General features: G+C 40.3%; 2 protein-coding genes across 4 annotated transcripts; both read right to left on the reverse strand.

Moving 5' to 3' along the window:
• Positions 1-610: 610 nt before the first annotated feature.
• coq3 (coenzyme Q3 methyltransferase) lies at positions 611-5876 on the reverse strand. The gene is made up of 6 exons (XM_055210451.2): positions 5191-5876; positions 4904-5056; positions 3862-3961; positions 1681-1923; positions 1309-1468; positions 611-1116 (listed from the first exon to the last, which is right to left on the reverse strand). Exons 1-6 carry the CDS (start codon positions 5337-5339, stop codon positions 926-928), a joined length of 996 nt encoding a protein of 331 aa, XP_055066426.2. The 5' UTR covers positions 5340-5876; the 3' UTR covers positions 611-925.
• A 1424-nt stretch (positions 5877-7300) lies between these two features.
• On the reverse strand, positions 7301-18008 carry pnisr (PNN-interacting serine/arginine-rich protein). 3 transcript variants are annotated; one of them, XM_073872270.1, is made up of 12 exons: positions 17883-18008; positions 16943-17050; positions 16630-16816; positions 16158-16383; positions 13450-13621; positions 13161-13351; positions 12767-12919; positions 12589-12688; positions 11947-12000; positions 11415-11597; positions 7953-8979; positions 7301-7663 (listed from the first exon to the last, which is right to left on the reverse strand). In XM_073872270.1, exons 2-12 carry the CDS (start codon positions 17031-17033, stop codon positions 7633-7635), a joined length of 2415 nt encoding a protein of 804 aa, XP_073728371.1. In that variant the 5' UTR covers positions 17034-17050; positions 17883-18008; the 3' UTR covers positions 7301-7632. The 3 variants fall into 3 exon arrangements, with proteins under 3 accessions (XP_073728371.1, XP_073728373.1, XP_073728372.1); XM_073872272.1 differs by having other exon boundaries at positions 7953-8976; positions 17883-18003; XM_073872271.1 differs by having other exon boundaries at positions 17866-17886.
• Between the last annotated feature and the right edge of the window lie 1139 nt (positions 18009-19147).

Consider the following 19147-nt stretch of genomic DNA (forward strand, 5'->3'; position numbering starts at 1 on the left):
TGACCTTTGGCATCAACAAGGCATTTGCACCCACAGAACTGCCACTCACTGGTTATTTTCTCTTTTTCAGACCATTCTCTGTAAACCCTTGAGATGGTTGTGCGTGAAAATCCCAGTAGATCAGCAGTTTCTGAAATACTCAGACCAGCCCGTCTGGCACCAACAACCACACCACATTCAAAGTCACTTATATCACCTTTCTTTCCCATTCTGACGCTCAGTTTGAACTGGAGCAGATCGTCTTGACCATGCCTACATGCCTAAATGCATTAAGTTGCTGGCATGTGGTTGGCTGATTAGAAATTAGCATTAACGTGGAGTTGGACAGGTGTACCTAATAAAGTGGCTGGTGAGTGTATATACATGCATGTGTGTATTTATACACACACACACACACACACACACACACATTTGATGTAAACAAAAACTAGATTAGTTTTTATGAGTAGTTGTGATTAATCGTTATGCAGCCCTGTAACATTACTAATTACTATGAAAGTATATTTTTTGGAAAGGGCTTTTTTAAAAATATATTAGCTAAAGGCTTACTGTTGAGTTTAAAGTAGTACTCAAACTAAAGAAATGTGTAAGCTTATTAAAAAACGACAAATTTTTAGCTTCCATTTTATTAAGTATCAACAATGGATCACTAAGTGTGATCAAATAATTCTATAATTGTCGTTTTTTTTTTTTTTACAAATTTTTGTTCAAACATCAAAGACTCGTAGACTCTTGGTGGGGATCAAAAGTGCATTAACCAAGACTTAACTTAGAGCTATGTAGCTTCACAAACATTGTTTTATGCAGAAACAATGCAATGAATTACATTACTTATTCATCAAATCTTGAATCAGTCTTTTCAAGAATTTACTTCTTGTTCTGACTTTCCCTGAAATCTGTTTGCAAATCCCACATTCAAGTGAGCTCAGCTGTAACTTGTGCCTCTACCCGGCTCCTCCAGGTTCTCATTCTCAGGACAGACCCGGTCAGGCTGGGGCTCCTCTTTACGTTTGATGGCATGCAATGCGTAGTTGATGGGTGTGCTCTGCTGCCAGCTCCATGCTCCTGTGAGAGGATTGTACATCATGCCCTTGACAGCCTCTACACAGAAACCAACTAGGATAAAGAGGAACAGGAACTTGGTTAATGCAAGTAGTACATACTGCTAATGTAAACACTGGAGTAGTTGAACATAAGGTTATTCCTGTAAGAACAGAAGGGTGGAAGGCAAATGCCAGAGATGGATCAATGAATGGAAAGAGGAGACAGACAGATTTAAAAGTTAAATTAAAAAATGGAGACACACACCGGACTCCAGCAGTCGCTCCAGGTCTTCTGGGCTGATGAACTTCTCCCAGTCATGAGTTCCACTCGGTACAATCTTCAACAGCTGCTCAGCTGCCACAATCCCAAAAACGTAGGACAATCTGGTTTTGTTAATAGTGGTAATAAACAGAGACCCACCAGGCTGGAAACACAGGAGAACTCCAGTTTTTACATACTACACATCTATTTTTTATTTAGGTAATCATGTCCTATGAACAATTTAGGTAAGGCTGTAGAAGCTACACTGTTATAGATGAAATACAATACTGATTATATGACAGGAAAAAAGCCAGCACACACAGTCCCACTACTCCTATTGTAATTGCTTCATCTAAGAGTTAGCTTGTGACACACCTTCAGCACCTGCTGGCAACAGCTGGCAAACACATCCAGGTCAGCCAGATGTTCCACCACCTCAGATGCAACAATAGCATGAAATCCCTCTGCTTCCTCTTCAGCCAGCTCCTCCAGGGTGCAGGCCTGATAGCGAACCTTCTTGCCCAGTTCAGGATCATGGGAAGAGTGCAGCTCAGCGATCCGAACGCTGTCCTCTACAGGATCAATTCCCACCACATCTGCCCCGAGCCTCCCTAGGGGCTAAAAAAAAAGTGTGTTAGTGCTAATCACAGTTTAAACATCCTTTAGGCTTACGTAGCTAAATCTGTTAAAAATTAAAATGTACTCATCCTCATGCCATCCCAAATGTATGAGACTAATTTTCTTGAGTTGCACACAAATAAGTAATATTATATTGAAACGTCATCATGTTATCTTATAAGAGGCTAGAAAAGACATGACTTCGGAGGGTTAATGTCGTCCACTAAAAGTGAAATGATTCTTTTGTAATTTTCATATTTAGGTAAACTATTCTTTAATGCACCTTTAGCATCGGCTCTCACTAACGACATCACAGGGATGTGGTTTGTTAAGTGCCGAAAAAAGCCTGTGGTGAAGAGCTTGCAGTAAAGAGCCTCACAATCCCGGCTGTGTGGTGCCATTCCGTCTTACAGAAACAAAAATTATACCCTAACCCCAAACCACAGCAAAGTTTTTAAGTTTGAGGGCTTGACAAACTACGAGTGCTCCTCGACCACAGCAACAAACCACGCCTGTGTGATGTTATCAGACTCAAAACCAAGAATTTATGTTCCAGACAACTCGAATTCTGGATTTTATGAGGTTAAATATCCTTCCTCCGACCTCAATGCGTTCCAGTCAATCACGCATCACATTTGCACGTGAAAAGTTTATGCTCTCGTATGGCAGAAACACGACGCGTCTTGCATAGAACGGGGTTGATCAAGGTCAAACACCCGACTTCCTTTCGCAGTTCCAGACGTCCACTTTCAGGTTTAAAGTCGGTAATATCCAACATTTCGGGCAGTGCGTAATATCACTATGCCTGCTGCAGCCATGTTACGACAGCAAAGTTCTTGATTATTATGCCAGAATGAGAGTATCGTGCTAGCCATATCTGCCTAGAAAATCACAACTTTTAATTTTCCGTCGGTCTAAGTACACGATGTAACTACAGAAGAGTCAAGTTTTAAATAGGAACCATATCAAAACTCTTTGGTTGTTTTTAGCGCGATGCTAACAGTCTAATCAGATTCAATGGATTAAGCGATGGATGCAGCCATACTAAAAGTGATACCGCCAGACCCTGAGATCGGCTGAATGGATTCCAAAATGGTAAAAATCAAAATGTTTAACTCTAGGGGAGCTGGAAAAAGAGCATACTTTCAAAAAGAGGGAGTGTCCCTTTAAGGACTCATAGTTGAGTATAGGTATTACGGCATGGCTTCGGTGGATACGCGCCGGTTTTCATATACTTTTGCATCAACTTGCAACTACACACGCAGACCGCTAGTTGGCAGTATCTGAGTAACCCACAGTAGAAGTGCAACAGTCAAAGAAGCAGCAGCTTGGCCAGTAAACCCACAAACGAAGTAGCCGCTTGTTGTGTATGATTTGAGAAGACCAGCACTGATAGTGACAGCGACTTTTTTGCAGTTCGAGTTAAATCACTCCTCAGACTCCTCTTTTTTCTTACCGTCGCAAGCGCAAATGCCCATGAAGAAATGTGATGCAGATTTTCTTTACCTGATGGGAGGGGTTCTAGTGGACCAATCACAACGCTTGCAGTCCGCGTAAAACGGACGCGTTGTACATTTTTGGCGAGGTGCGCGTATAGTGTGAGGCTATGCACAACTATAAATTACAATTTAGTGAGACCCCTTTACAGGCAATAAACATTGTAGAATCGCAAAAATATAAAACTTACATTGCCCTCTGCTGGTCATATTGGGCAATGTTTCTGAAATATATGCGAGGCTCTCTCTACAACTGATTTGTCTCAAAAGGATACATAATACAACAGTAATAGACAGGGTGAGAGCATGTTATATCAACCATTTGGCTTGAAGCTGTTATACAAGCATGTATAATTTAGCTGGAAGCTTCTCAAATTTCAAACAACCAATACCTCTAACACGGTCATTTTTGTTAAACTATACAGCATAATACCATAATTACCTCGCTCAGCAATCCTCCACCGCAACCAACATCAAGTATTCTGAGACCAGTCAGTGGTTTGCCCTCCTGCTGCATGCCATGGATACTCAATAAATTATCCCTGTAAACAGGGTCAAAGGTCACAAAATGAGAGTAAGAAGGTATTAGGATGCCAGACACTTGACGAAAATGAAACAGAATGAAAAAATGTCAAGCTAATCACATCATGCGCTTCCCGAGTCACTTATAAAGTCTTCCTGTTAGTCCCTCTGGCCAGACAAATGCTTTTGACATCCTAAAGCAATAACAGATTCATAGTTTGTCTTGCTGGACCCAAAGGGAACATATTCACATCCCTTCCCAAATGCTTGGACACGCTCTCTGTTCTTTCAGACCAAGACAGGCCCTGAGGTGCTCACTGCCAATCCTGTTTACTCAGTTCATCTCCACCAACAAACCCCACTGTCTGTGACAGAACTTCCTACCTCCTTATCCTGATCTCTAGAAAACGCACAGTCCTCAAGGAAAATATAATGACCTGCAACAGCAGCAAAGTTCCTCATTAAACAAGACCCCGGGGCAATGCTACAGTCATGCATAAACACTGCCACACACTTAAGTAATGGCATCTCATCCGTGTTCAAGGAAGGGGAATAAATTATGGTCTGGATGCTCCCAGGAGGAGAGGGGCAATGCTCACAATATCCAATGATAATCATGTCTCTAAGAAACAGCTGCCATGAGAAGAATCACAGATGTATGCATGATGCTAACATTTCGTCTCCAGCTTGCTGTCATTACTCTTTTGCTCTAACTGAAATTAATGGCTAGTTTATCTCTTTTCCTCTGGCATTGAAGAGTAAACACAGCACTAAAATACATGCCATTTAAAGAATGCAATGATCAAATGCACATTTATTATACAACACGTTTAACTGAGGCTGCATCGTGATTTACATCATCCATGGAGGACCACAGCATAAACCTGAAACATTGATTTGCGGCTTTTGTAATGTTAAAAGAATAACGTAAAATAATATAATGGTAGTACTGTAGTGTTTACCGTACGAAAGGCACTCTCAGGTCATTCATTGAGTGCAGAGCAGCAAACTCGCCCTGCAAATCCCACCACTTGCTCGCCATAGCCTGAAACTTGCGCACCTCGGCGGGGTCCAGTGTGGAATGAGACGCTCTACGGACATTTGCATGTTGCAATCTGCAGGGGAAATTGTTTTCGTTTAGTTAGATCTCTGATTCATATGTTAACAAGTGTAAGGTAACTGGCCTGTTAATCAAAACGCCATACGATGAATTGCATGAATTCTTGATAATCGATGAAATGACTCTCACCCGTTTGACAGCTGATTCCTCTGCCGGTGATGCGCGCACACCGTCCAGCTGCACATAGATCGGACTGGTTTTACATCCGATGACACCACCTGGATTAACTTACATCTAAACGATGATTCTGCTAACAGCCCAAAAGCAAGTCGTAACATAACTGCGAGCTTTTGAGACTCGTTTAGTTTAAAATTCTCACAGACTTCAGTCGTTAAATCCAATGTGACCGAAGCGTGTTCTCATAAATATTGGCCGAGCAGAAACTTTAAACGGAACTAAACGTTCCTATTCCATACGGATAACTGATTTCAAGATTTCTTTAGGTACAAACGAAATATTAAAATGTTTATGCAACTATCAAAGTGATGCAATTTTGTTTGTATCAAAAGTAAGTTATTTTATTCCACTTTGTAGACAGGATAGTTTTCTACAAGCACACTTAAACAGGTAATAATATGTATGAATCCAGGTCCTGGAAGGCCACTGTCCTGCACAGTTTAGTTCCAACCATACTTAAACACACCTGACAAATCTAATCAAAGTCTTCATGATTACTTGGAAATTAAATGCAGGTTTGTTTCATTAGGGTTAAAACCAAACTCTGCAGCGCTATGGCCCTCCAAGGAAAATTTTTGAGGAACCCTGCATTACATCATTCCATGAATTATCCATTTTGAGGAAACTTACAACCACGTAAGCACCATAATTATTAACCAAACACTATATCAATTCTACATTCCCAGGTGATAAAGTAGTACACTTCCATAGTGTACTTAAACTGCTTTATTTTCGCACACTAATGTTCCACTTAAGAAGTAATAAATATATTTTTAGTATATTAAGATGTTTTTAGGTTCATCCAAGTGCAATTCACTGTGCCACTCCGAGACACCATAAATATGAACCAAAATATTCTAAAAATTTATTTTAAAAACGTATTTAGGTACCACCCGTAGTAAACTTAAACCCATCCTTGTATAAAAGTTGAGTTCAAGTTCAATACAAGTGTCAACCAAATACATTTTTTAATACAGAGATAGTATGTTTAAAGTTCATTTTAGTTCATATTCATGGCGTCCCAAAATAGCAGTGAAGTACACTTAGATAATCCCAAGAACAACTAAGAAGTAGTAAAGATGAATTTTTAGTATATTAAGTAAAAAATTAGTGTGCGAAAACAAAGCACTTCAAGTACACTACGGAAGCGCACCACCTCCTCACCCGGGAACACAAAATCAATATAGTGTTTGGTTAATAAACACCTCGAATGACCTTGATCTCATACACATTGGTTTTAGTACTGTAATTCAGGAAATAAATGCACTTAAGATAAAGGAACAGTATGTAGGATTTTGGCCAAAACTGGTATTGCAATAACAAAACTTGTGGCTAAAACTGGTACTGCAATCACACAACTGGTGGCCAATACACAAAATGACAACATAAACATCAGTTGAGGGCTGCAACTCTACTTTTTAAATGACAATATCCTGTCCAGACCACTGTTATCAGTGATAGAAGTATTTGAAATGTAAATGATTTCTTGATGTCTAGTGACATATCAGGGCCATTTTATGATTTATTGATATAAATTTCTTACATACTGTTCCTTTAATAATAACTATATGGTGCATGGTAAAATTTACAGGTTCGATCCACAAGAACACCACATACTAATATAAAAAATTATTGACTGTATACGTCAGTCGTTTCAGATAAAAGCATTTGCCAAATGCATAAACAATGTAAAGATAAATATTTAAAGTGAGGTTGAGATGAGCTCAAACAGATTTTACTGAATACTTTAATGTTATATAGTACAAATAGTTTGTCTTCACTAAGACTCAAACAGCTAAATCAGCAATTATCATTTGGCAATATCACTGCCTGTAAAAACCCAACTTACTTTTCTACATAAATCCCCCTTAAATCAACCATAATGTAAAGAACATTCTGTGAAAATATAACCTTAATCTCTTTAATATTGACTAAGACCGACCATATCAAAAACTGAAATTAAGACTGAAATCAAACTTGGATGCTCTTAATCTCATAATTAGGATTTTACAGACAGGATCAAATATGACAAGACTTCAAAAGAAAAAAAAAACAGACCATATCAAACAGAAAGAATCATTGTTTTATTTGACAATTTACATTAAACGAGAATTTATTTCCTCCTGTGTTTCCTTTGTGTTTTAAAATGGTACAGTTTCAAGATTCTATTGACTACTTTAATGTTTAGTCTTGCATAATACAAGGCAAAAATCTATCATTCAAAATCTTCAGTTTTGAAGACAACACTTAAAAATACCATGTATTTACAAAATAGGGGGAGTGGGGGGATTTGGAGTGGAGAGTTCACCTACAACGTTGCCTCGATAATGAGACATGCCTGTTAACTCATGGAATTTTAAAAGAAGTACACAGATCAGAGGTAGACAGTGCACCTCAGCGCTTGCGCCGGCTGGGAGATGTGGACCTGAAAGAGAAACATGGGACAGGCCATTAGTGTAATCACAAGAACATATCACAACCCAAAAAACATCTCAAAACAGGACCTAGGAGGCAAAACCCACCTTTTGTGGACAATTCAATTAATTACACATACAACATGGGCATGAGTGAATATTTAAATGTACCATTTATACTCTGATTTGAATTGCAGCACACAATAATGATAACAAACAAGCTACATCAAACGGATCATTCACACACAGCCAGATAAAACAGTTCAACAATAAAGGAAAAGAAAGTAAAATGGATACTACCTTGATCGTGACTTAGACTTGTGTTTGCGGCTTGCCTTCTTACCAGACTTGTGAGATCTTTCCGTTGACCTTGATCGACTACGTTTAGATTTTTTAGATTTCTTTTCTTTGCTAACCTCAGGGGAAGGGGACCTGCTCCTACTGGACTCTGAATCAGAGTACTTTCTGCTAGCTTTGGCGGAGCCTTTCTTGCTACTTTTGCTGTCTTGCCGAGAGAACCGTTCACTGTGGGAGTCTGTGTTCTCGCTTTCCCTTCTTCTTTTCGATTTGCCGTTGTCGTCTTCCTCCCTTACTGAGCTGCTATCCCCCCCTTTATCCTTTCCCTTTTGTTTGTCTTTCTTTTTATCCAAATCTTTGTCTTTCCTCCTCTTATCCTTCTCGTGACTCCGGCTTCTCTCTTTCCTCTTCTCTCTGTCCCTGCTGGAAGCTTTTTGTTTCCGCCTGCTGCGGCTCGTACTTCGACTTCGGCTGCGCTTGCGTTCCCTGCTGCGCCGCCTCTCTCTGCTGCGGCTGCGACTGGCCTTGGACCTGCTCCTGCGGCTTCTGCTTGATCTGCGCTGTCGCGAACCGCTGCGCTTTCTGTGACGAGAGGAACGTTCTGTGCTGCGGGTGCGGCTGCTCCGCCTCTTGTCTCTGCCCTTGTCACGCGAGCGATGTCTGTGAGAACTGCGACTTCGGCTGCGCCTACGATTACCGCGGGAGGAAGACCGGCTGCGTCGCCTCTTCCTTCGCGGAGAGGAGGAACGCGAGGAGCTGCGAGAGGATGAGGAAGATGAAGAGGATCGGGTGCTGGAAGAGCTGGAACTTGAGCTTCGGCTGCGTCTTTTGTTTGGCGAGGGGCTGGCACTTCCTCCGTTACGCTCTTTGCTTGGAGCTGCCCATTTGACCTCACTAACCTCTGGCTCACTACGTGACCTGCGTCGCTCTACTGTAGGCTCCGCCTCTTTTTCCCTAACTTCCTGTTTGTGTTTGGAATCTGAATGGTCATCCTCATAACTTGCCCTTTCTCTGTTTGATGCCAACTCTTCTGAAAAACAAAGACAACTTATTAATGCCGTCATACAACAGAACACCATAATATCCACCAAGCTTGTGTAGCATTCAAGGTATACATTTTGGTATTACAGACCATTTTGATCTATCCCACCACAGTACCGTATTTTCTGGACTGTAAGTGGCACTTTTTTATAGTTTGGCAGGTCCTGGAACTTATAGTCAGGTGCGACTTATGTCAAAATTATTTCAAATGAACCAAGAGAAACCATTACGTATACAGCCCCAAGACTCCGCTATATGCTGCTCCTGTATTTATGTAATTCAATGAATTCAGTGATGCGGAACGACTTTGGGACCTTTTTTAACATGAATTGGCTTGTGTTAATTTAGCCTATTCAGCCTCCCAGGCATGTTCTGTATGCTATTGTGTCGTGTAAATAACTGTTTATGTTACATGTATGGACACCAATTCAGCCTGCTGTTCTGTGCTATGTTTTACTTGAATAACTTGCCTTTACAGATTAAACATCTGTTCTTCAGCTTGGATTTTGTGAAATCATTTTCTAAATAAATGCAACATAGTCCAGTGCGATTTATATATGCGTTTTCCTCTTCAAAGCGCATTTTTGACTTATGCGACTTTTAGTTCGGAGCGACTTACAGGGAAGAAAATAAGCATTTGAACACTATTCTGCAAGTTCTCCCACTTAGAAATCATGGAGGGGTCTGAAATTGTCATCGTAGGTGCATGTCCACCCCGAGACTCATAATAAAAAAATCCAGAAATCACAATATATGACCCTTTAACTATTTATTTGTATGATAAAGCCGCAAATAAGTACTTGAAGCTAGAATTCTGACCCTCAAAGACCTGTTAGTCTGCCTTTAAAATGTCCACCTCCACTCCATTTATTATCCTAAAATAGATGCACCTGTTGGAGGTCGTTAGCTGCATAAAGACACCTGTCCACCTGTCCAGGTGGACTACAAACATGGCCAAGATCAAACTACTAACATGGCCAAGATCAAAGAGCTGTCCAAAGACACTAGAGAAAATTTTTTACACCTCCACAAGGCTGGAAAGGGCTACAGGGAAATTGCCAAGCAGCTTGGTGAAAAAAGGTCCACTGTCGGAGCAATAATTTGAAAATGGAAGAAGCTAAACATAACTGTCAATCTTCCTCGGACTGGGGCTCCATCAAGATCTCACCTCGTGGGGTCTCAATGATCCTAAGAAGGGTGAGAAATCAGCCCAGAACTACACGGGAGGAGCTGGTCAATCAACTGAAGAGAGCTGGGACCACCATTTCTAAGGTTAATGTTGGTAATTCACTAAGACGTCATGGTTTGAAATCATGAATGGCACAGAAGGTACCTCTGCTTAAACCAGCACATGTCCAGGCCCGTCTTAGGTTTGCCAATGATCATTTAGATGATCCAGAGGAGTCATGGGAGAAAGTCATGTGGTCAAATGAGACCAAAATAGAACTTTTTGGTCATAATTCCACTAAACGTGTTTGGAGGAAGAAGAATGATGAATACCATCCCAAGAACACCATCCCTCTACTGTGAAGCATGGGGGTGGTAGCATCATGCTTTGGGGGTGTTTTTCTGCACATGGGACAGGGCGACTGCACTGTATTAAAGGAGAGGATGTATTGCGAGATTTTAGGGAACAACCTCTTTCCCTCAGTTAAAGCATTGAAGATGGGTCGAGGATGGGTCTTCCAACATGACAATGACCCGAAGCACACAGCCAGGATAACCAAGGAGTGGCTCTGTAAGAAGCATATCAAGGTTCTGGCGTAGCCTAGCCAGTCTCCAGACCCAAACCCAATAACTAATCTTTGGAGGGAGCTCAAAGTCCATGTTTCTCAGGGACAGGCCAGAAACCTGACTGATCTAGAGAAGATCTGTGTGGAGGAGTGGGCCAAAATCCCTCCTGCAGTGTGTGCAAACCTGGTGAAAAACTACAGGAAACGTTTGACCTCTGTAATTGCAAACAAAAGCTATTGTACCAAATATTAACATCGACTTCCTCAGTTGTTCAAATACTTATTTGCAGCTGTATCATAAAAATAAAGTTAAAAAAAATCATACATTGTGACCTCTGGACTACTTTTTAGATTATGTCTCCGAGTGGACATGCACCCACGATGACAACCCCAGACCCCCCCACGACCTCCAAGTGGGAGAACCCGCAAAATAACATGTTCAAATACCTATTCTTCTCCCTGTTTAGTCAGGTATGTTTACGTTTATAAAAGGCAGCAAGGCAAGAAATGTCAATACAAGTTTATTCTTTAACCTAAAAATATTTTTAGGAATAGGAATCAAACTTGGATAGGGAGATTAATGAACACCGATTATACCCATTTTTACAAGATGTAATACAAGTCTCAGGTGTGCCCAATATGTCTCTGTAAAGTTTCGGCTCAAAAACAAGAGCAAAATACATGTACGTACCTTTAATAATCTGTGCCTCCAGTGCCAGCCTCTCCTGTTGCTCCCTTTCTTTGCGACGAAAGGCGTCCTGTTTCTGGCGAATCCGGTGCATCAGCTCCTCGTCATCCGTGTCCGAGGAGTCTGAACCCTTGGCGCTCGGCTCCTCATCCTCGCTCTCGTCCGATCCGTAATCACCCAGCCCGCCTGCGGCAACAAAGCCCCCTTCTTATAGCAGACATCACTCATAGCAGCACATTTACAGTCGTTTTTGCTTCTTCATCCACTCGACCGTATTAATCTACAGTAGCCCACCTTGCGTAATGAAGCATGCTTTAAATAACCTCATCAAAACACTCTCAATCTCTGGCGTTAACTCCATGACACTGGTGTTGAAAGCTAACCATTGAGAAAATCTGCTGCTTGAACTCTTGGGCTTGTAACAAAGTTCATTAGCGAGTCGAGAAAGGAGATAAATAAGAGCTAAGCTCTGAAATTGCACTTTCCCCGAACTACCCCCCAACCCCCCGACGATCAAAAACGAATAGACACTTACCGAGGCCGGTGAGAGAAGCCAGTGCACTTGACTGTGCCAGCTGTTTTGCAGGAGCTTTGATTCACATCAACAACAGGAACAACATGTTAAAACACATACATCCACGACTTTCTCATAGGCAAGAGTCTCTAGAGATGAGGGTACACATATGCACTATTCACAAGAGCTGCCTTTGGCAAAAAAAATCAAAATAAAATAAAAGATGGAGAGAAGAAGAAGGTTATCACACAAAGAAGGCAAACAGTGGAGGAGGAACCAGTCTGTACTAATGCAGAAACACGTTCAAAATGAGAAGCTGTCCTGTTCGTTTAACAAAAAGTTAATGTGGGAAGAGTTTCAGGAAGGACCCCTGTGAAAGTTCTCTTGACATACAGGAGAAGTTTGCATTTATGCATCTATATGACCGTTTACACCCACCCTCCATTCTTTGTTTTCATCTTCGGTTGCATTAGCAGAGAATGGCTGATGATGAATTTCATTTTTTGCTTGCAATGCAGTATTACCATGGTGCATCAGTCAGAAAAAATAGGCTTCATATATCAGTCAAAATATAAGCAAGTGTAATATCTGTGGAATAGTGGCCCTTCCCCAGAATTAAACTTGAAGGCACAGTTGCATAGACAAAAGTGAACAGGAGCAGACCTTTAGTGGCTTTGCGATGCGTCTCTTTCGCCAGCAGCAGGATCTCCTCATTTGTGACTTCTAGGAGAACTTCAGTGAGAAGCGTTTTAGTCATCAACATCTGCGATTAAAGGAAATCATGGTGAGAATAAAGTCAAGTGTGAATGATAAGCGTTCATGCAGAAGAAACATTAAAGACCAGCTGAAACTCTTTCTCCTCTTCGGTCATCTCTGGTTCATTCGGATCCTCTTGAACGAGTGGAGAAGCTCTACCACCAAACTCATGTTTCCTTCCTAATACTCCATCCTCTCCAGCACCATCTTCTTCATCACCATCCTCATCGTCACTGTCCTAAATTAATAAGGAGGAAATGGTTGGACCAAAAACCGCACGCTTGTGGATGACTTAAGCGCCGACAGGAATTTTTAGATAATGTGACCAAGCAAGCAAGACAACTAAATTTAAATGACTGAAGACGACCACCATTATGTCAACAGACGTTTGCGTGTGTCAGTGAACCCTGAGAAAAAAGTTGCCAAAGTAACCTCAGCAGGTTCCTTCCCTGTAAACAGGTACTGAAAAAGATGCTTACAAATTTGCTTTTGCGTGGCACCCGAGGCCCATCACCTTCCTCCTCTACCGTATCGCTATCCCTTTCATTATTTGCCATTTCAGCGCGCTCTTTCTCCATCCTCTCCTTCTCAATCTTCTTTTGCTTCTCCCGGTCCATCTTCTCAAGGCCTTCCCGAATCCATGCAGGCAAGGTTCTTCTTTTAACAGCATCTGGATCAGGAACCAAGACGTTGTCACAACCATATATTCTGTAATATCCTTAACACTAGCGGTTTAATAAATGGCAACCCATTCATTTTTTAACTAACCTAGTGTAGGTGCCACCTCTGGTTTTATTCCCAGCTGGTTGGGGGATCTGGGGCGTTCTGGTCTGAAGGCAGGAAGTCGATCTCTTCTGCTCTGAGGCCCATCAGGCCAGAATGGTGCGTGAAAACCGGCAGAGGGCGGTACATATGCTGTCCCCGTTGGTGCTGCTCCATGCTAAGAAGAAAGAGTAATAAATAATAAATAGAATATATAAACATTAAACAGAAATGTTATTAGGGATGCACCAAATTGAAAATTCCTGGCCGAAACGGAAAAAGAGGAAACCAAGAAAACACTGAAAGAAATTATTATGCCAATTATTAGTAGCATTGCATTTATGGCTATTACTGTGTACTAAGTTTACTATGGGTGAGACGGATCACAAAACACACGGTTCGGATCACATTACGGTTTTTGAACCACGGATTGGATCATTTTTCGGATGAGCAAAAAAAGGGGGGGGGAATCTAATAACAAATAAAAAAAATTGCAAACATTTTTAAAAAAGAACCAAGTTGCACATTAAGTAAGGTCTGAAATTAGCATTAGGTATATAAATCGAATTAAATGAATAATAACACTGTCTTTATTGTATAAATTAAATATAATTATTCTTTTTTAGAGCTACAGAAGTGATTTTCTCTTTGTCTTGGGTTGTTTGAATAACATTAATGACACAAACTTAAAGGCAGGATAGGCAGGAATAATCTAAAAAAACTTTTTTACAAATTTGTTTAAACTGACTTTATATATCAATACATAAGTAAAATGTAAGTACTCTGAAAAAGAGAGTATAAAAATCGAGTGTCTGTAGAGCTCTCAGCACTGTTTTAAACACAGCTAACTTTTCCATTCACTCCACCCCCTCCTTTCTGGGTTTCTTCTTAAGCCACGCCCCCAAAACACATGAACGCGCGAATTACCTCAGACAAGCGGAGAGGAAGGAGCGCGGTGCATGTAATAACATCAAGTCACAATCACATGTAATAATACACCTAACTTTATCACTAGGAATATAAACAGATGGCTTTTATAAACGGATGGCTTTTAGTACTCACTCAGCCAGTGTTTTGCATGGAAGAGTTTCTGTGATGAAAGCATTGTTGACTCTGACGAGGACTACACTCCACAGACAATACCGCTACCGCATCATCGACTCGAGGAAAAGCCACGCGATATTTACTCTCGTTTGATTGCTTCGTTTATTCCTTTTTTGCCTTCGCTGACTGGATATGCAGGTACTGTAAGATGTGAATGCAGTTTCTGTGAGTTGTGAATGCTATTTCTCTGCTGTACTATTGCTCTTCGTATTGCCTTGTGCACGTTCAAATCAATCGGGTGTGCGCATGTCTGGGCAGATCCCATAGCAACGGGTGGAGCCATGGTCGCGAGAGAGAGTGATATTTGAGCAAGCTAATCATATGTTTCGTCCCGGATGGAAATAATTAACTGTGTTTAACACAGTCGTGAGAGGTCTACAGACACTCGAGTTCCACACTCTCTCTTTCAGAGTACCCACATTTCAATCATGCATTTGCATACAAAGACAGTTTAGACAAACTTGTAAAAAAGTTTTTTAGATAATTCCTGCCTACCCTGCCTTTAAGTAGGTTAATTGAGGTTACTGTCTCCTTAAGACCAAATAAGCACAGACTGGTTTCTGACTGTAAGCTATAGATACACTTCATAAAGAAATGTTTTTATTAGAAAAATAATACTGTGGAGATCATTTTGTTTGTATGTGCCCTGTTAAGAACAAAGATTTTATGTTCGCTTGCTTTTTAAAACGCGTCTCTCTGTGTATGCACCGAGGGCACAGCATAAACAGTCGCTATACATAAAAACGTTAAGTTGTTTTTCATTGCTTTATTCTGAAAATGTATGTTAATAGACTACAGTATGAGACACATTAATGCAACTCTCTCTAAAAATTACACACCACGAGTTCTGATCTTTGAAGGGCATAGTGATGATCACGTCTGACTGGAGCTAAACTGGACACATTCAACTGCATGTGTGTCTGTCCGTACACAAAGCTGCTCACTTTAACACCTTTTTGAGGTTAAATACCGTCGTGCTCAAAATTATTCATACCCTGTAAATATGAACTATTGATTAAAAAGGTATGATTAATTGTGAGCAGTGTGTATTAGAAAAAAATATTTCTCTCATAATGAGATTTTCCCCCATTAAAAATTGTTATTCTCCAATGAAAGGTTGGATTTTTGTAGATTTTTTTTAATAAAAGATCAAAAGAATTAACGATGCAGATTTATTTTCACAGCCTTCTTTGGTCATATTTACAAAGGGTATGAATCATTTTGAGCACGACTGTACGTCCACACCACAGACAAGCATGTGCAGGTCGCAGTTTCTGTTTGCGTCATCACAACATTTCGAGTCATATTGTTTCGGTGATAAAAGTCTTTCGGACGAAAACCGAAAATTTTCGGTGGCCGGATATTCGGTGCATCCCTAATTAGCATTACAAGGAAGGTTTTTTATGTGTATGTGACGCTGTTAAAATCCGTTTATGAGCATTGATTTCAATGTCTGACATGGCCTCAATTAGTCAATATTAAAAATATCAAAGTTATATTTTCACAGTATTTCTTACATCATACCTTTTCAGAAAACAGTAAATAACAAAAAATAATTTAAACTGGGTTTTCAGAGACTGGGTCACATATCTGTTAGATTTAAACCATACCTGATAATCAAACTGATTGACCCCCATAGGGAAAGGTTCAGGCTGACCGCCAAAGCCATGATTGTTCTGAGGAAAGCCTCTATGGTGGGGGTCTCCAGGAAATTCTAAACTATCTTGACTGTTGCTGTCCTCCGATGGGTTTACGACATCCATCGGTCCCTGCCCAGGAGGAATCCATGCTGGTTCTGGAGGAGGAAGCGGTGGTGGAGGCTGGCCATGCATCCCCCACTCTATAAACAATAAGCAATTATGATACAAATTAAACAATTTTTGAAGTACTGCATACTATGATCACCTGCTAAAGTAAGAAAATTTTCTTAAGACAATGCTTAGCTAGTAAAGCCAGGAATAGGTCTTAGTTAAATGTGACCTCACATTGATAAAAGAATTACAACAGTATGTCTAATGAGACTACTTTGGTTTAATGGGAATTAAAAAACAAGGAGAAAAAGACACACTTCACGAACACACTCACTCTGGCTGCCATACTCGGCCAAAATTTGAATCACCAGGAAAGTTTCCATGGTTATTATGGCCAGGAGGTTCTATGTTCGGCATTTCCTGGCCGTTGGGCTGAATATTCGGCAGATCTGGAACCCCACCGCTTGATTCTTTCTGTGCAATCCATGCTTGTGCTAAAGCAGCCCAATCCACTTGACCTGTACATACGTAATATGCATGCAAGTTGCATTGAATGAAAACTCAATAATACCACCACCCAGAGATAACCAACTCAAACTATTTGGTGAGCGTAAAACAACTTTACACAATATAAAAGCTCTCACCTGGATCTTGGTGATGTTGAAAAGACTGCATCCATTGTTGTTGTGATCCCAGCGGCCACTGAGGCCAGGGCTGTCCTCCCTGGTCCCACATCACTCCCTTTTCTATGCCTGGAGCCATTTACATAATACACAAAACTTATAATTATACAACACCGTAATCGAAAAAAAAAACACACACAGAAAAAAGCGCATGAAATATACATGTTGCAAGCACACACACAAAACAAATAAGGCAATCCCGTCCACGCTAAAAACAATAAATGTGCCGATACCAAGCATTATGCTTATTCAAAGCTCACGCGTTGCAGATTCATATAATGCGCGAGCCCTTTCGGTTCAAACTGATTCTGACTGGCTGCCAATGTTACATATTTTATTAGCTGAAAAACGCTTTGAACGTGTTCACTATATGATATCGTTCCCTTGTGTAATAGTTGTGGTGTGGACTTCAACGAATTTCATAACTCTACTACCTTAAATGGACATAAACATTTACGTGATCTAACGAGAATGAGTTAACGTTATATCTGTGATCTGAACTGCACAACACAAACACACACACACAGACAGACAGAGAGAGAGACTGAAGCTGAAACACTGATATTCAACGAATGCAAACTCCGTCAAGAAACGCGCACTTATTCTTAAAATGCATTCCCACTTATTAATAACGCCATTCTATGTAAATGTTTTTCTGTCCTTTTCCTGAGGTAGGTCACGAATTAATGTAAATAGATTTAATAACTGTTGATGTTGCAGAGGTGCGGCCTAACGTCTTCACATCTACTCTTACGGCGACGATTATACGCAACTTTATTTAAACGCGGCTTAAATGCATAACATCTTTTAGTTCACTGATCGTTGCATCTAATGTCGATAAGAAGCAAAATACTCTTAGAAAAGTTTAATGACGACTCACATACACGTTTCGTTCCCCTACCTTATCGGTTTCTGATTCTCATCAGTAAAATGGCGATGAAATGAAGACCCGGAAACAATACCGACCAGTGTGACCTCATACTAAACGCCCCCTAGCGGTCACATTATTCTTGCACGAAGAGCGTAGTAAACAAATCCACAGTAGTGTATTACAATAATTATTTTTAATTTATACTACAATATTCTGTATTTTAACTAGAGTGAATTAGTAAACTGTAAATACTGCAGTAGCCTATACGTTTTTACTATATGTGGCTAAAAATAACATATTGACATTATTTAAGTCAGTGGTTCTCAAACTTTTTCAGTGTGCGCCCCCATTGAATACGGTGCATCATTTCGTGGCCCCCAAAGAAAATTTATAAAACATAGAGATTTTTTAAAAAAGACATAAAACATGGTAAAACGTAACATTTTAATTTAAACAAAACAAAACATATAAAATTATTAAATATAGTGCTGTTGGTTAGTAGCATTATTTTTCTGAGATTTAAGTACACAGAATTTATGATAAAAATTATTTATTTTATAAAAACCAGGGCCCTCCTGGCACAACTGATCAAAATAATTTGATGTCACAAATGATATATATCAGGAATAAATATTGACTATAAAAGTTTATCACCCATTATGAAGTGATTCACTAAATCTTTTAAACTCATTTAAAGCCCTTTTTGAGCAGGGATGTAAATATAATGTGCACCTTAAAATTTATATAACTCTCTTTTTAAAGAAGACATAATATTAAAGTAGTTTAAATTTATTTTAATAAATAGAAACAGGCAAGGCCGCCTTAATGCACGGGCTTACCTGGGCTGAAGCCCAGGGGCCTCCGAAGTTCAAGGGCCTCACATGTTCGCGTTCATGATGAGCTGAAAATGTCATTTTGTTTTGTAACTTGTCAGGTTTTCTGTCAATCACTGTAATTGCACGTTACATGGCTGCTGATTGGTCCGTTGTAACTTACCGTGAAATAAAATGTCAGACGTAACAGTCAGATTTTTCTATTCCGCGTAATGTAATTAAGTGCTCGTTGTCAACTTGACATTCCTGCACGTTAGACTGAGTGTGACAGAGAAACGGGAAATAATCCGCCAACAAATGAAAGAGTAATTTCTGAAATTTCATAATAAGCACCAGTGAGGTGCAGGTCTCTCTCTGTCTCTTTCGCGCGCCTGCTCGCTCTCTCTCTTTCGCGCGCGTGCTCGCTTTCTCTGTGCTTGTGACGTGCAGCTGAGTCTCTGGCATGCAGAAGTCTCTCCAAGC

Source organism: Misgurnus anguillicaudatus, chromosome 10 (genome assembly GCF_027580225.2).
Source record: "Misgurnus anguillicaudatus chromosome 10, ASM2758022v2, whole genome shotgun sequence".
Taxonomy (NCBI): Eukaryota; Metazoa; Chordata; class Actinopteri; order Cypriniformes; family Cobitidae; genus Misgurnus; species Misgurnus anguillicaudatus.

Coding starts and splice junctions, on each gene's coding strand:
- coq3 (XM_055210451.2), bottom strand. CDS start 5,339: ATGTTACGACTTGCTTTTGGGCTGTTAGCAGAATCATCGTTTAGATGT. Junction 1,924..3,861: donor GTGGAGGATTGCTGAGCGAG/GTAATTATGGTA, acceptor CTTTTTTTTTAG/CCCCTAGGGAGGCTCGGGGC. Junction 1,469..1,680: donor GTTGCCAGCAGGTGCTGAAG/GTGTGTCACAAG, acceptor CTGTGTTTCCAG/CCTGGTGGGTCTCTGTTTAT.
- pnisr (XM_073872270.1), bottom strand. CDS start 17,033: ATGTGGGACCAGGGAGGACAGCCCTGGCCTCAGTGGCCGCTGGGATCA. Junction 13,352..13,449: donor AGAGGTGGCACCTACACTAG/GTTAGTTAAAAA, acceptor TTCCTGATCCAG/ATGCTGTTAAAAGAAGAACC. Junction 8,980..11,414: donor GGAGGCACAGATTATTAAAG/GTACGTACATGT, acceptor TTTGTTTTTCAG/AAGAGTTGGCATCAAACAGA.